At 41.5% G+C, this 18637-nt stretch overlaps 1 protein-coding gene across 4 annotated transcripts in view; it reads left to right on the top strand.

The window, feature by feature from the left end:
• Positions 1-18637, top strand: part of STEAP1 (STEAP family member 1) — a 127953-nt gene that overhangs the window by 103903 nt on the left and 5413 nt on the right. For all 4 annotated transcript variants that reach the window (XM_069211554.1, XM_069211553.1, XM_069211556.1 and 1 more), the window contains one exon: positions 10595-10759. In XM_069211554.1, the coding sequence (XP_069067655.1) occupies positions 10595-10759 (165 nt within the window). The remainder of the gene's footprint in view (positions 1-10594; positions 10760-18637) is intronic.

Below are 18637 nucleotides of genomic sequence, written 5' to 3' on the forward strand. Positions count from 1 at the left end.
CCTCAGACCTTCTCTCTGTACTTCACTACAATATATTGGTCCTATGTGGCTGCTCCGTCTCAGCACAAGTTCCTATTTTATGGAACACCATACCGCCTCCTATTGTAACATTCGTAATCTCTCATTCTTCTGTATGGCCATTAAGACCCTGTTTTGTCTAAATATCTCCTGAAATAATGAGAGTCAAATATAATTGGTTAAGCTTCTTCAAACAGCACCATGAAAGCTAATGCTCAACCTGGGTTACGAAACTGTTGAAAGTGTGCAAACAAAAATATGACTTGAATAGTCTGGTGTGTATTATGAATTTGCTATGTTTTCAGCTTGGGACCTGCAAATATAAAAACAAGACTCATCCTCTGAATATGAAATGCTACCACTTGTTGGGCGTTTTAGCTTGGGGTCAGGAGTCTTGAGAGTAGGGATTGTGTTTCCTCGAACATGCTGTGTTCAGTACATGCAGGTATATGGTTTGTATTTGGAGAATGGCCCTTTGAAGAGAAAAATGGACCATCCAACTGAGGTTGTGCTCAGTGGCTAAGCCTTGAAAACAGAGATTACAAAGAGAATTTTTAGTTGAAAGAGCGAGCTTTAACTTCTCAAATCAAAACACAGACGGTGAGGCTGAGAACCCTAGCTTGTCTGCGTAACCAAAGACTCAGTGGTGAGTTTGAGTTGTGTGTTTCAGTGCCCAGATGAGAGTTGAAGGTTGGTTTTTCGATGGATCTAGAAATAAAGTACTGGGTTCTCAGTCCTTGCACAGGATATACATATCAAGGACTTCAAAAATAATTTCTGGGTGCTTAATCAGAATAAGTATTTCGGCAATAGAGGTTCAAAGCTGGGATTTGAGAACCAACAACACTCCTTAAAACACAATTATGATTAAACACACAATACCTCATCTTCAGGCTCTCTCATTACTTTAGATCTGAGAGGTTTTCTTACAAACTGAGACGTTTTCTTCATGATACAGACATTGTGTGCTTATTCAATAATAATAACTCATCAAAAATTCTATTCGTTACCATCGATCCCTTTTAATAAAGCTGTTTCTTGTTTGTTCAAAAACCAGGATGAGAATAAACAAATCCTGTTTTTCTCTTCTGGTGAAAGGGCAATTTGTTTAGGTGGATGGATTGTGGAGTAAGGAGCCATTCAATTGTTTCTGCCTTTTTTTTTCTTTTTTTTTTAAGACAAAGTTGTCCAGAGATCAGATCCAACTTTTTTTTAAATCTAAGATTCCTTCCACTTTTCATTGTAAACAATATATGGTTCTATTGGTCTCCTTCCTATCTCTCACTACAGAAAGAAAAGAATGTCTGAATTTTCTTTATTTGCATAGACCCTTTTCTATTTATTTGGAGCATGCAGGATCCTTTAGAAAAGTAGACTCTTTTTCTGACAGATATTTCTATCTGCAGATTCCTTACTATAGACCAGTGGTTCCCAACCTTTTGACTTTTGTGGACCCCCACTTTATCATTACTTGAACCCGGGGACCCCTACAGAATCATTATTGGAATCTGGGGACCCCCCCACTGAGTCGTTAGTGGAGCTGGGGACCTAATCTGTTAATATTATTTCATTTTCAAAGCAGTCGCGGACCCCCTGAGGGAGCTTCGCGGACCCCCAGGGGTCCCCGGCCCACAGGTTGGGAACCACTGCTATAGACTATCCCACAGGCACCAGACGGGTTCCAGATATTTTTTATAGCAGTGCTGCCATGTGTCCCTAGGTGCAATTGTGCAGCTCCACATTGGATCCACTCCACCGTAGAAGTGGAACAGCAGAGTTCCATATATGCCCCACCCCTGTGCGTGCTAATATATATATGTTTCTCATTTTTACCCTTTCTGCATCCTGAGACGTAGCAGTGTGCAGATTACTAACCAGGGACCTTTTTAGATATTGAGGGCACTCACAGAACGGGGAAGTGAGAGGGCAGTGTAGAATCTGCAGTTACATAGAGTATCCACCAGAAATAGTGTTACTGAATGTAAGTAACTTTTTCTTCTAATGGATACATCTAGCTTCACATTCCACATCTTTGAATAGATAGATACCAAAGCAGTACCGCCCCATGGTAGAGGGCCCGTGTAGTAGGATCAGACTAAAATGTTTTTCAGGACCAAGTGTGTGAAATATCCTTTCCATCGACCTGGTAGTCAAGGAAGTAGTGTTTTGTGAACATATGCACCAATGCCCACATCGCAGCCTAGCAGATGTCAAGGACAGACACTCCATGTGCTAACGTAGTGATAGCCCAGGTGGCATGGGCTCTTGGACCTGAGGGAGACTGTTTCTTGGCCAGTGCCTTGCCGATCATTTTCTTTCTTCCCATGCCTTCTAGTTTTGGAAAAATGATATTTGATTTGGCAGGTTTCAAGTCATATTGTGACTGCAGCCAGCAGATGCAGGTCACATACCCACAAAAGGTGTATCTTTGGTTTCTGATGTCCAGAATTGTAATAAGTGATCCCTCATGCAGCTGAAGGAAATCTGAGACTGGGATCCCCCAATTTGTATTTCCCAGGTCGTCATAGACCCCACAGCATATTGAGGCCTTCAAAGATGCCATGCCACAAATCATCAGTGTGCTTCCGGCTCCCTCTGGCGTGCCTTCAGGCCACATAGAAGTGCAGGAATCTGCAGTTGGGTTACTGCCGGCTGGTTCCTCCGCTGCACTGTCTGTCTCCTTGTGACCTGTTACCGGGCCCATACCAACTCTGGTACAGACTTATACAACAGCCCCACAATCCATACCAGGCCTCGATAAACAGAAATATGTTACCAAACTTCAGGTCCAGTGACTTTAATAATCTACCCGATATAACTGTAATGTACTTGACCCTTAAACGTGTGTCAAATTATGTGATCCTGGGCAAATATTTTATTTCAGAGTCACATTTTTCTTAATTGTCACACATGAGAGCACCTTCAAATATGTGAGTTGAGCATTCTGCTGTACAAAAACTTCTTCTGTTTGATTTAATAGACTAAACCTTTGCCCCATGTGCAATAAACGTCTAGTAAACATACCTGGTGCATATGACTGATGGCTTGCCTCTAAGTTTACTGATGGTATTGTCATCAAGGCGGGGTTCATATTCACAAACTCTCGCTTTTAATAAACAATTACTAAAGCATGATGTGGTAGTTCACTGTCATTTACAGACAGACATTTTCCATTGTACTGGTCACATACTTGCCCACTTACATACAGTTTTACTGGTAAAACTATATAGCTTACAAATGCCAATGTTTGGAAATTGGGTCTAAGCAAATATCATTTGCACATCACCAAGTAAACTTTTCTGATTGATTTTTATCCTATCTTTTCCATCTAACTTTAGAAAAAAGAGCTTTCTTATTTACTGAAATATATTTTGAAATATGTGTACAGTTCCTTTACAAGCTATCTAAATGTTGTGTGCCCAGCAGAATAGTCAGACAATTCACTTCACAAAATCCTCTAACTTTCTGTCAGGATAAAATAAGCAGCAATTTGTAAGAAGACAAAAGCTGACATTTGATTTCTGCCTTTGAATGCACAGCAAATGTGACTTGACAAAAACAAGATTTAACAACATCTTTACTGCTCGTTCACTTTCAGAATGAACAAATCACTTGTTCTTTGCCATCTGGAGCTCTCTTCCCAGGCTGGGTGATTAGGCCCTAAAATATATCTCCCCAATAAAATCTTAGTCACCATAGTGGGTAGATTTCTCGAGGCTTCACACTGTTTCTTTCAACCCCAGTGCTGGTGCAGACTAAACAGGTGTTGAAGTCTATTCCTTTGCCAACACCAGTGTTTGACCCTAAACCAATGTCAGACCGTGCTTGACCAATTTCGCACTACTAAATTACACAGGCACTAGAAGTCATCATGCAGCCTGACTCTAACCCTCTATACTTCTATCACGTTGCAACTACCAGCAGAGGGTGCACTATCTTTTTGGTTTTGACTCTGATCCTGTTGGAGAGAAGGGTATGCATGAGCATTTTGATGATGATGATGATGATGACGATGACAAAGGGGGTTTCTTGCTTTCCCTTGATTATATTGCTACCTAGATTTACAGAAGGCCAGTGGGTTTGATACCTCTCCTGAGATACAGCCTGACTCACCATGTGGGCCCCCAATAGAGGAGAGTGCCTCATTTGCAGTGGTTATTTAGAAGGCAATTTGGGTACTAGAATTACAGCTGCCCTCCACTGACACCAAAACAAATGTTTTGACTGAAATTCTGCAGCCTGGGCCAGCAACATTTAAGCCCCTAGTTCCATATATTGGCGTCCTCACAAATACTTTGTCTACTTGTTTGAATCCTTATTCTTTCCTGCCTATGAACAGGCAAGTAGCCAGGCATCATATCTGGCTCCTGGTAACCCAAATTTCCTAAACAAGCGACCCACACCAGAAAGCCTTCTTCTGCAGGCTTCAAAAGTGAATCCAAACTCTTTTTCAGCCACTCCTCCAGATAGAGACTTGAACATGATTGATGGTTTCGGCTAGTGCACATTTTCTTCTACCATTCTAGCACTGTTATTTGTCAACACAGTCTGCCTGCTGGGCTCTCTTGCCATTTTTGACCATGCCAGCAAAATCTTACCAGTGGTATCCTAAGATCGCAGGGCCTTTTTAACCCAGATGATACATAATGGGCAAGAAGCTGCCATGTATGTAATCTATGCAGGTCTGGATATCAGGGATTGTCTGGGCAGGGCAGTCAATACCAGTGTTGTCCTTTGTAGACACTTCTGGATGTGGGTCACTGGATTCTCTGGTGACATACAGGCCACCCTAATGGCCATTCCATGCCCTCTGATAGGTCCCGCCTCTTCAGATAGAATGTTTTAAAGACAGCAGAGCTACTGAGTGTACCTTGAAAACCTTGCAAATTTCTGCCTCAGTTCCAAATGTACAGAGTCTATTCCCTCAGACAGCCTACCTAACCAGTGATGCAGCATACAACCCATTCCTTTCGAGGCATCCATCTTCCAACTCTTCCTCCTCTGTTACAGTAGTCAACAATCTACTTTAGTTTGACTTTTGTGATGCTTTCACAGCTAACGGGAACAGGATTCAGCATTTCCTCCTGAGATGGTGATTCATCAGGCTCAGGGATGTGGAATTCCTATTGGGCAGCCCCGGGACATCTTGTTTGGGGTCAAGGGCAACAAGTTTGTATGTTTACTTTGTCCTTGGGACAAGTAGGCCCAACCCTCTGCAGCACAAACCCTTTGGCTGCCTGTTTACAGAGAGTGGAACTCTCTGCAGTTGAGGTAATGTGTTTCCAAAAGATAATGCTGTTCGAACTTGTATTTATGGTTCATTATTTGAAAGCCTTCATTATTAGGGTGAGTGCTGTAAATAAATGTTTTAAGGTCACACTTCACTACTGACGTTGGTTCCAGTACAAAAAAAAATAAAAAAACATGTATACACATGTTTGAAAAGTTTAGGCTATGAGGCTAAGAATAATGCTCCCAGAATGCTCTCTGATTAGATGCAAATGAAGTGTCATTTAGTAAAATGTGTTGATGCATGCTAGTATTTCCCAAAAATATTTCTAATGGAAAATCAGTGTAACCATTTTCAAAACGAATATGGGAAGCATGAAAATAAACAAACACTGACAAAGCCAACTGATCTGACATATTTTTATAAGTCTTTTAGTTTCATCAATGCGTGTCTTGTTTTGACATGGCTTTTGTAACACTTTATTGTTGTGGGAGCTACCAGGCCCTCAACATAGTAACAAACACTGGCAAAAAAACCCCAAAAAGTTTTTGAACTCTAAAAGCCCACGTTGCCACCAGTGGCATAACAAAGGCCCCGCAGCCGCCCTCCAGAGGGCCCCTTCAGCACAGCAACTGCCCTGAGTGAGTCTGGAGAGGGGGCTGCTCCATGTTCTTTGCAAAGGGGCACCCTCCAGTTTCGTTACGTCACTGTAGTTCCTGACACTGAACAAAATTACTTTGTTTGCCAATATGCTCCTTGTGGAAGAGCAGAATGCGATCACTCACAGTAAAGCCAGCAGAAAGAGAGAGAAATAGAAGTTTAATAAAAACAAAATGTCTTTGTTAACACCAGACCTAATTAGGGACCAAGACCCACATGTAGGTAGCTTTTTGCTTTTCGCAAACAGCGACTTTCGCTGTTTGCGACGTGCAAAAAGCACATTGCGATGCACAAACCCAGTTTTGCGATTCAGTAATCTGGTTACCGAATCGCAAAACGGGTTTGCGAATCGCAATTAGGAAGGGGTGTTCCCTTCCTAATTGCGACTCGCAGTGCAATGTAGGATTGTTTTGTGACCGCGAACGCGGGCGCAAACCAATTGCAGTTTGCACCCATTTCAAATGGGTGCTAACACTTTCACAAAATGGGACCCCTCCCCCATTGTGAATGACACTATAAACATTTTTTCATTTTTGTAATGCATCTCGTTTTCCTTTAAGGAAAACGGGCTGCATTACAAAAAAAAAAACTGCTTTATTGAAAAGCAGTCACAGACATGGTGGTCTGCTGTCCCTGTGAGGGCCGCTATTCGCAAGGGGGACGCAAATTGCGACCCACCTCATGATTATTCATTAGGTGGGCATTTGCGAAGCCCTTGCGCATCACAGATGTGGATTTGCAACTCGCAATTTGCGGGTCGCAAATCTGAACCTACCTACATGTGGCCCCAAATTCTTAAAGAAAGTCACAAAAGTGCACCCATGGTACATGTCGTACCCCTATAAAATATTTGTGAACTGTATTTTAGCATGGGTAAATACGCATGTGTAGATTTGCTCATGTGAAAATCTATTGAGCATTTGCAAGTTCATTTTCCCTCCGGCCACTTTCTTCCCAACCCTGGAAGAAGTTCTAATTCTGCCATTGTCAGGAGTAAATGTCCAACCTTTCTTATTATGGGAAAATATTAGAGAGAAGCTGGTGAAAATCTTTAAAACATGCAGGTTAGTAGGTTTGCAGACTCAAAGGCATTCCAGCCCTGGAACTATTGCTTACTGCTTCCTCCAGCCCCAGTATGCAGATCTGCAGAAAGGTGGCAAAATAAGGAAATTGCTACAGTAGGGATTGAAACTGCAAGTATTCAAGCCCTACTATGGTAGAAGCCCTGGCATAATCAGAGAGGCTATTATCAGAGCTCTTACATAATGAGATTGCTGCCATAATTTGTCGCCACACTACATGGCACCAAAGGGACAAGTAGATCTTTTTACAGGACAAGTAGATTTGAGAAGCAACCTGTCCCCTGGACAAGTAGATATTTTAATAAATTCCACACCCCTGCATCACATCCAACAGATGGGTCCTACAGAATGTTAAAAGCAGCTATGCCAAGCCTTTTCTGTCCCTCTGCTCGCTGTCCCTCCCACACCACAACGAATTTCAGAAGAATCTGTCACTCTCACTATTTTCTCACCTCAAAAAATGACAAGGGGCCTCAAGCATATCCTGGACCTTCGAAGCCCTTTATGCCTTCCTGCAAAAGGTTAAATCCAAAATGCTCACCCTGGGCCAAATCCTGTCTACTCTGGACTCAGATGATCAAGTTATTTCTTGGACTTGCAGATCGCATATTTTCTCATACCTCTCCTGCAGTCCCACAGACATTATCTGTGGTTCAAGATAGACCAGGAGCATTTTCAGTATGCTGCGCTCCCCTTCTCAATCATCAGTGTCCCTCTAGTGTTCACAAAAGTGACGACAGTGGTCACTGTCCCTCTTCAGAGGTCAGGAGACCTTGTATTCTGATACATCGTTGACTGGCTTGTGATGGCTGGTTTGTCTCAGTTACTTGTAGACCACCTCCATAAACAGCAGAACCTTTAACCCCATTGGGGTTCACTAATTCCTTCACAGAGGCTTCCATTGATTGAGGTTGTCCTGGACATGGTGAAGTTTGGGGTTTTTCCTCCATATCAGCATGGAGATTTGGGCTGTAATCCTGACATTTCAGACTCGGTCCTCCAACCCATCAAGGGAAGCCTAGTACAGGTTCTCAGGGACAATACTACCACCATTTGGTACTGCCACAAGCAGGACTAAGTGGGTTTCCATCCTTGGTGGTGGCCAGAGCAGCAGAGCATATTCCTGATTGCAAATCTCCTTGCAGGGTCCCTGAATGGCAGAGTAGACGAGCTGACCAGCCATAGTCTGGGTGATAAAAAGTGGCATCTGCATCCCAATGTGGTGCAGAGCATCTTCTGACAATGGGAGCACCCTACCTAGAACTTTTTGCCACAATCAAGAACTTGCAGTGCCAACAATTTTGTATGTTTGGTACGTTTTCTGGCTGGAGTAGAAAAATATACTCCTGTATGCCTTTCGACTTCTTCCTCTCCTGCTCAGAGGCCAGAAAAAGATCTAGAACTACTGGATCCAAGTCATCTTAATGGCCTCGGATTGGGACAAAAGAGTGGTGCACTCAATACTCCTGGACATGAATATCTGTCCTTCGATCAGACAGCGACTTTGCGAGGATCTCCTGTCACATCAAGAGGGCAGAGTCCACCACCAATATCTGCACAATCTACATGAATGGAGAATGAGCGGTGGACTTTGACTGCATTTGAATTGCTGCCTGAAGTGGTTGTGTCATCCTTGCCACCAGATGCCCTTCTACAAAATCAATTTCTATTTATGGAACACATTTATAATCTGGTGGGGTGTTTGCAGCATTGATCCCTTACAGGCAAAGGTGTCAGGCGTCCTTTTGTTTGTTTTGTCTTTAGCAGAGTGAAGCCTAGCAGCGGGCATTACAAAAGATTATATGCTGGTCCCTTAGGCCTTTCTATGTTTCCCCAACCAACTGTCCTTGTTTAAATCACCTGTTGTTATGAGGTTTATTAAATGTTTGACACACGCTTACTCCCATGCCTTTGCCTGGCATTTCTTATGTGTACGCCCTGTGAGCCCATGCATTGCTGTTCACTCCATCGCCTATCCTTGAATACTGTCTTCCTCATTTCGATTACATCAGCTCACCATGTGAGTGAACTACAGCCACTTTCATTGTAAGTAACTGCCTTACTCCACCTTTGTCCCAGACAAATTAGTGCTGAGAACTTAGGCGCATCCTTACTAATGTTTGTGACTTCCTTCCACATTGGCCAATCCATTGCTTACCAACATTCTTTGCTCTCCCATCAAAAGAGGAGGAGAGGCCCCATCATTTGGACCCTAAAAGAGCTGTAAGCTTACAAAGGACATCCTTGTTCAGTTGAATATTTTTCTGCATTAAAATCTGCTGACAGCCAGGTCAGCAGAATGGACATTTCACCAACCCAGTCCTGCAAGACATTTTGGTCTGAGCTCACTCCACAGACTCTACAATTTAGGAAGGTAGTACTTTGATATACATTTCAAGATGTAGAATCTGTGAGTAGAGGCATCCATCAGACGAGCAAATTACTTACCTTAAGGAACACTCTTTCAAGTGTGTACTCCATCTAGCTGCAGATTCTTCACTGCCTTCCTACCTTCCTGTTCTGTGGTGTGGCTGCTTTTTTACATCAGAAACATTCAGCACACTGTTATAAACAATCATTCAGACTCCGCGTCTCAGAGCATAATAGGGTAATAAGAAGTTAACATCATCATGCAATGGTGGTGCCTATATGCAACTCTGCTCTGTCACATCCAATAAGTCCTGCACTGTCACATCCACAACACATTACAACACGACCTAGTGGCACTCAGAAGAGTCCTATTAAAAAAATCTTCAGATCCGGTCTGAAACATGGGAGATATCTTAAAGTGAGGTATCTGCGGTTAGAGTATCCACCAGAAGAGTGTTACCAAAGGTAAGCAACTTGTTCATTTGGCTAATATGGTATACCTAACCAAGGTCTGCTGCCAGCTATGCCAATGCTAAGTCAATGGTAATACTTCACAACCCTCAGGGCATATTCTGAAGCAGGAAGGACTCTACAGACCCATTTTAAGGTAAGTCTAATAAGGAGTTGCCATTTCTAGCCTCTTCTTGGGCATTCCTTAAAAGTGCTTCAATAAAGGTATTTACTCGGTCTTGTGTACACGAATTAATGCCTAATTCTATATAGACCGTAGGTTGATGATGTAGTTACTTCAAACTTTGGAGCTCAAACGCTAGCTTCTGTGAAGTCTTGAAGACTGTACATCATTTGAGGAATTGCATTTTCCACTGGGTGTAAAAATATTTTATTATTTAGGGGTTATTTATTAGGGCCAGCCACTTCAAATATGGGATTAGATGCACCCTCACACCATAAGAACTTGGACGAGGAAGACAGAAGAGCAGGAAAAGAGGAGCTTTATTGGGAGGGATAAAAGGTAAACTATAGTATTTTTCGTTGGATGTTATAACTTGGATAAACAAGCTGTATGTACAACCGGGAAAACCCACCATTTCATAAGGACTGACAAGGAAGACCAGTAGACAGCCTGTAACTGAGCAGGCCAATTACAAATTGTTACCCAAGGTAATATAACGACAAAAATACCATAAATTGGACATATACCTCGTTGTTTGCATTCCTTAATGATACTGTCAACTTGTTGAGAAAGATATAATGAATCCATTGTATTTTACAGGTCAAGCAACAGAAAGAGAATGCCTGGATTGAGCACGACGTCTGGAGAATGGAAATTTATGTCTGCCTGGGAATCTTAGCACTTGCCATTTTGGCAATTCAAGCTGTGGCTTCCATCCCCTCAGTGAGCAACTCGTTGTCTTGGAGAGAGTTTCAGTTCATCCAGGTAATGTGTGGTATTTATTGTTAGTCTGTAGATTTATTTAACAATGGTAAGCGCAGAAAAGACAGTGGGATGTCACAGTGAGGGAAATGCTCTTCGCTGGTATGTGTGATGAGGGTTTAGAAGTTAGTAGATTGAATGCCATAAACTGGGAAATAGTAACTTCTCTTATTTTGCAATGCTCAGAAACAGCAGTAATGTTAATCTGATGTACTATTCAAAAGATAAATATTTTTAGTTTTAAGTGAACGTATGCCTTTGTCACAAGTAGTAAGCACAGAAATCAAACTATCTCTTAATCGTTTAACAAAAATAAATGGCATAAATGGCTAACTTAATCAAAGACAAGTGTATTTTTTGTAAACAGAAGACGCAAAATATATTAAAACCCATAACATAAGAAAACACCTGACAAGCAGCATGAGTTCCACACGTATATCAAACAGTCCTCGGTTATAGTCACTGTGCCAGTATTTCTGTGTTATTCTACTTCAAATAAAATAAAATAAACACATGCTTTTAAAAATATCACATTGTACGTGTTTGTGTGTGTACCTGTGTTAGTTTCATTACTTAGCCCTGGGAAAAATACCACAAGAGAATAAATAAAAGCTTAATTGAGTCTAACAATTTTCTTCATCCATCACAGTTTGGCTTTAGGGCCGGCCACGGCACTGAATCTGCCTTGCTGTGTGTTACAGAAAACCTGAGACAACATCTGGACTGTGGTGGTACTGCTGCACTCTTTTTATTAGATCGCAGTGCGACTTTGTTTACAAAATACCACTACTTTTTAAAAGACAGACTTGAGGCCCTCGGTCTGAAAGGCTCAACTCTGAGATGGCTGATTTCTTTCTCGATCAATAGAACAATCCAGGTCTTTTCGGCAGAGAACAAATCCACTCTTCGGACCTTGACTTCAGGAGTCCCCCAAGGTTCAGTTTTAAGTCTGATTCTATTTAATATTTAAGTTTGCCCTCTGGCAAGTTTAATCCAGAGTCGTGGGCTCACTCTCTCTTTCTATGCGGATGATACTCAGATTGTCTTCCCTTTCTTCATATCAATGACAAGATTCGTCTTCTTTGAATTGTGGTTTGAGCATAATCTCCAGTTGGATGAATAAAAATTCCCTTAAACTAAATGGGAATAAAACGGAGGTCATGATCTTGGGCAAGAACCCTGCTCTTTGGGGCCCCAGACATTGGCCATCTGATTTAGGTACCTTTCCCTCTCCATCCAGAAAGGTGAAAAATGTGGGTTTTGTGATCGATGGCACGTCCATGAAACAACAGGCAACCAAGATCAGGGAAACTTGTCTTGCTGTTCTCAGAAGGCTGAGAAAGATAATGTGGTTAATTCTGGCCTCTGCCCAAGAACTGTAGTCCAAGCCCTAATTTTATCCAGATTAGATTATTGTAACATACATTGTTTAGGTGCCAACAAGAAAACCATCCATCGTCTACAAATTGTTCAAAATGATGCCACCAGATTGCTTTCCCATCTGCCTAAATCTGCATCCGACTCCCTTTGGCTCTGTGAACTGCACTGGCTTAAGGGCTCGAAACACTTTGAATTCAAGGCATTATGCTACATGTTTAAAATAAAACAAGGTATGGGACCACGTTATATCCAGGAATTGGTAAGCATTTAGCAACCCACACGGTCTCTTCGTTTCTCCAATCTTTCTATATTTACAGACTGAGGTTTGAAAGGACGTTCATTTTCATACCTCGGCCCTAAGTTGTGGAATGCTCTCCCAGAAGCTCTAAAAAATTGCGGCGCATTGCTAGCCTTCCATAAAGGCCTGAAAACTTGGCTGTAGCCCCTTCTTCCACCCAACCTGTCTTGTGTTATGTGCTGGGAAATCCCTTGGGGTAGCTATGTGCGTTACAAAACCAATATATAAATGAATACATGGTTGATCTAGTGGAGAATCTGATATGTTAATGCTTGAATACAATGGCAAAAGGAGTACAATCTCCTACCTAACAGTGACATATAAATGTTAAGTCAAACTCCTTATAAAAAAAATTATACATGATAGACATGCTGTGGTTTTAAAACCACGATATATAGGTCAAGTAAAGTAGAGGGAACCAAGAATACTTCTTAAATATGCTTATTTCACAAGTAGTGCATTATTTATGCTGCTAAGGCATACATTTATGTATTTGGTAGCTTTTATCATATATTGCCTCCACTCCCTCACTTCAGTCAGGAGAAAATCACCTAAAACGCAGAGAAATCTCCAGTGCAAACAAAAGTTTGATTTTGTTGGATTATGTAACAGTTTTTAGACTCTCAGTCAGAGTTTGCATAACAGCCCTCTACAACACTATATTATATTTAAAACACAAGGGTTTAAAAAAATTATTCTGAGCTTCCGTCACTATCTTGCAAGGGCAGACGAAGAAAACACGCTTAATATCTTGAATCCCACCCATACAGAATTCAGAAGTTACAGTCTTAGCTCCTTTATTGAACCAATGCATTTTAAAAGTATTTAAAGTAAAATACCCAGTCTTAGCATGATACAGAATAGCTGAATGTTATGTTCCAGAGTGAACAACAAATATTTTTGGATCTGCTTAAAAGATTGGCTATTGGAATAAGATTTGTAAGTTACTAACTGAGAACAGTGTGCAATGTCCTGTGTGTATCTCAGTCTACCTATCAGTTTTAGTTGTGTAAGTGTCCATAACTGCATATGGGCAATAGAACATTAAAATTTCGTGCAATCTCAAGATTATTATTAAAAGTATTAGTTCCTACTTTATTCTTAAAAGTTGAATTCCTTAAGAGATCTCTTAATGAGCCTTATGATGCGTGAAGTAAATTATAGGCCCCTCTAACCACGTTAGCCAGGTATCTTGTGTGGGCACTAGAGAGGGGAAGCTCTTGGCATAATGCTTGGATGGGAATAGCTTGACTCAGGGATACTATCTTTCACAGAAGCTCCCCTTCAAATACATTTAAGACAGACAATTTACTTTTGGGGACATATTTGAGGGCATAAGATAAAATAGAAGCTAGCTTTGCCCAGTAGCTATCTAAGAGAATTTTAAAATGTCGCCTGCCCATAGAACAGTAAAAAAAAAAAAATGCCTATATGAGCTGTTGCCTTAAGACCTATGCGAGAGAAATGGAAGGTACTTTCTAAAGTGTGGGAGAAGACTCTTCCCAGTATATATATGTTGTTACCACCTCTACGGGCCTTCCACCTAGCCTCCATTTAAAAGGACAGTACCGCCTCTTTCCTATGTAATAGACAAACCGAGTGAACCAAAGTTACTGTACATTTTGAGGAGTAGTGATGAAATAATTGACAGTATTACAGTCCCCCACCCCTATAATTTTATCGAGTGGAGCTAGAAATCTATACAAATTGATTACTTTTAAGAATGTCATAAAACAAGTCAAGTCTTTTTTGAAAAAGAGTGTTGTTCTTTGGATTTCATGTTCACAGGAGGATAGTCAGTCACGAGGACTGCACTTGAGATTTTTTAAACATAAAATGATCTTTTTGAATTGTCTCAATAAAATGTATGCAAATAAACACTCCCTGTGCACAAGGTTTGATCTTGCAGCATTCATGAAACGTGAGAATTATTGCGTGGCTAAGAGTACAATGTTCTGATCTTAAGGACACCAATTAACCCTGGTAGTTCACAATAAAATTACCTGGATGGAACTGAGAAACATGCATTCGATTAGAGCTGCTGTGATAGAGCTTGGTGAATGGTGGAATCCGAATACAGTTGCTCTGACCCAAAGGCAGATGGGAACATTTGGATGCAAGACAACGACCAAAGTTATTGATTAGGGTCAGACAGAAGCTGTTCAACATTCACCAGCGTTGTGGCTCTAGCTGCTGATGGCTGCCCACCCCTAAATGAAGACAGAAAGGATAGATGGGCTGAGTGACCAGCGAGAGGCACAAAGCAGAACCATGGACCCCAAGAGGTAGAAGAGAAGAGGGATTGTCAAGTGGAGTAATAAACTTGGACCTAGTCATGCACAGGAGCACCATAGTATGAGATCAGGGGTTGTAACTGAGTGATGAATAGCTTGTTCCTAATAGCCGCATGTGGGACAGCAATCCATATACCATCAACAGCGAACCACCGCTACTGTGTGCCTGTTAGCCCAATTTATTGAATCTAGAGTGGATGAACTTAGCAGACGCTGACCTTCAGCATTTCTATTTATATGAATCACCTACTGAAGGGCCTTATCTGTACAAGTCTAACCAGTACTGTAATGGACCAGGTCAGAGGCTGCACAGGAGAACACCGATTATGACACATTTGCTGAAGATAGTAATTTTGAAGGCACGATTGACAATGGTCAAAAATAGATTTAAGTACCACGGAGAAAAGAGTGAAATGGCTTGCTGTACATAGTGGGTGGGTTTGCTCACATGTCTATTGATGTCACCAACCCCTGCAAGGGTAGCTTAGAGGATTAACTCTATTACTGAATATTTGCTTTGTTAGGAAAAGTGTGTGATCAAGACAAACCCTGCAAGGGAAACATGACATCTACAGAGCACATGTAATGGGGCAACTCAAACTGATGTCAACCAAATATCATCGATACAAGATGATACACAGGCTAGTCTCTCAATATCTGACCACTTAAATGTAAAAGCAACCTCCAGTCATTCTGCTGAGGACACAATAGGCTCAGTGGAAAGGTAATAGTAACCTCTAGGCATTCTGCTGAGGACACACTAGATTCAGTGGATGCACAGTTTTCACTACTAGTGCAGCAAATGCATAAGCTGTTGAACAAAGTGAGTGAGAGAGAATAGACTGGGTTTCTAACACTGATTCTTTCATCAGTCGTCCTCATATGTATATTTTACATGCTACCTACAGAGTATGTAGAATTGACTGCATGCTCAGTATGAGCCATATAGTCTTGTAGGTGAGATTGTAGTTTTCTTTCCCTCTGTGTCTACTTGGGCATTTTCCTGCACTGATACCCAAGACTTAAAATACCAAGCCCAATCTTCAGCAATACCATTGGATGATCGGAAAGTCCATTGTCAATCATTTTACAGGGTTGTAGTTCGTAGGCAAATCATTAGATAAGGCAAGAAATCAATTCTTTGTTCAGTGAGAACTGTTTGTCTCGTGGATGGAGTAGGTGGCATGGATCCATTAGAGTATGGTCTCTCTGTAGATATAGTAATATCATTCTGTCTCCATTGCAACCCACTTCTTTTGGTCCTGAACAGTAAATTATTAGGTTATAATTTTAGAAGGTTCATTTCTACCAATAACCTGTTTATGCATAGCTTCCCTTAGGAGCATAGACTAAACCGATTATCATATATGCAGACTATAAACAACGTTTTGTAAAGGCTTACTCACAGTTAGGGTCCATCAAGGTTATGAATCAATATTGCACACCCACTTTCCTATATGGTGACCCAGTCACATATACTATTTTTCCCACCTAGTCCCTTTGGAGCTTTGCAGATTCTAATTTTGAGAGGTGAGTTTCTAGGAACAGTGCCACATCTGTTTTTTAAATGGCCAAATATGTAAGTATGTTTTTTCCCATTTAGTCTAACTATTGAGTGTCTTTACATTTGTATAACATATATTGAGATTCCTAGTTGTATTTTCTGAGGCAGTAGGCTAGGTTAGGAGGTTACGGAATTCGTATTAGTAGAAGGAGAGAGAAGTACCTTAAATTATAACAAATATGGTGAGTAATGCTCTAGAAGTACTTATTGTTATATATTTATTTTCACAAATATCGACTTACATTTTTAGAAAGGAGTAAATAAGGTCTCAAAAACAGCTTGCTATTTTCATCAGATACTGGTGAGACAACCCCACATGGCAGATATTCAGTCACATGACTATGTTAAAATGTCATAACCTAACGTAACATAAGGAAAATTTGTAGCTGGGAGCTGTCATACGTGATCTGGCTTACATTTCTTGGAAACCATCAAGTTTGAGCATTATACAAATAAACATTCAAATAAAAAGCCTCTCAGCTTCTCAAGCTGTGATCTTTTGTAGAGGAAGACTCGAGAAATTCCACAGCCCCAACCCCATTGAGTTGAAAGATACACAATTCATGCACTCCAATATTAAGCCTTTTGAGTGGAAGCGTCCTTCACCTCCACGTTACCAACACCAGAGTCTGTCATTTTTAGGTTGAGCACTCCAGTGCTTCAAACCTGTTGCCATCTAATCTGTGGGCTTTAACCACACCCATCTCACGCCCATCACTTTAATTTGTTTGTGGGCTTGCATTTCAGAATTCCCTTGATTTTATTTGTTAAAGGCATGCATTTTTCAGGCCTATTCCGGTGTTTAGCCATCCTTGAAAGCACCGGCCAACTACTGTTAACATACGCAGCATCCATGTTTTAGGCATGGTTTCTGGAATACTTTTTTTATCGATCTGCGATCGGAGCGATTTGCATGACTACCAGTTACTTCTCATTGTTTGTTTTGTTTTTCCTTTGCGACCATGCCAGTAAGATGTCTATTAACCCTGAGGACTGTACTCCTACTGACCCTTCAGACAAGAAGATCGAAGTGGGGTAAAAGAAAGCTTTTGCAGCTGAATATCTGGCATTGACGGCTAGCCTGTATGCGGCGTACACAGCACAATCTGTAATTAAGGATTTTGATCGATTAACTGTAGGAATTCAGGAGGGTTATGAGTGTTCAGAGCCGTTATTTGGCTCGGAACAGCAATCCTGCTTGCTGGCTGATATTTCTTCAGATATAGTCAAGGCTACAGCCAGACAGCACCTCTGAATGAGGGATTAGAAGACTGAGGCGGCGGAGAAATCTGCCTTGATGAAGATTCCATTTCAGGGGACTATGTTGTTTGGTGAACATCTGGATTCCATTATTTCCAAGGCTTCCAAAGACAGAAAGCATACCCTCCTTTATAAGGGTAAGGCTGACTATAAAGGGTTCTGGGATAAGAGATCCAGGTCTTCTTCTTGCGAGTATTCTGGCCCAAACAGAAGTATCAGCCGCATCATTTTTTCTCCCAAAAAGGATTTCAGAAAGCAGGGACCAGTGCAAAAGATCTGCTGACTATTGCAGTGGTTTACCAGTAGAATGAAGACTGCTTCATTTTGTGGAGATTTGACATCACAATGTCACTGACAAGTGGCTTCTCAAGGTAGTCAGCAAGGGCTATGTAGTGGAGTACCTAAGGCTTCCTCCATGCACTGGGCCCAGAGTGACTCATCTGTCTGAACGGGGTCAGAAACGTCTGGCTCTTCTTCAGGGGTAGATCTGCTGCTCCAGAAGGATGCAATCATTCCGGTTCTTCCAGAAGAGAGCGGTATGGGGGCTTATTCCATTATTTTCATAGTCTAGAAGATATTGGGGGCTGACTTGGATCCAGACTTTGCATTTTCGGATGGTGACATTGCAGTAAATTATTCCTCTGACAAAGACAGCAGATTGGTTAGCATCCTTAGACTTGGAGGATGCTTATCTCCACGTTCCCACCAGGCCCGCTCAACAAACTTTCATGTGATTTGCCCTGGGGGAGGCCGATTATCAGTTTTGTGTCCTTCCTTTTCCAAGGGTGTTCACCAAAGTCCTGGCCCCGTTGGTGGTGCTTCCATATTCAGAAGGCATCTTTGTGCATCGGTATTTAGAAGACTGGATGGTTCAGGCTTCCTCAGCAGAGGTTTTGTTGTACCAAAAGGGTGTCGGAAGTTCTGCTTTCTCATGGGTTCCTCATCAATTGAGAAAAATCTTCCTTAACTCCATCCCAAGATCTGGTATATATTAGGGGAAGAGTTTCGGACTCCACAGGGTTGAGTTTGTTTTTCCAGAAGGTGAGGTGGCCAAGCTCTAGGGTCACATCAGGGGTCTGTTGACA

Source organism: Pleurodeles waltl, chromosome 10 (assembly GCF_031143425.1).
Source record: "Pleurodeles waltl isolate 20211129_DDA chromosome 10, aPleWal1.hap1.20221129, whole genome shotgun sequence".
Lineage (NCBI taxonomy): Eukaryota > Metazoa > Chordata > Amphibia > Caudata > Salamandridae > Pleurodeles > Pleurodeles waltl.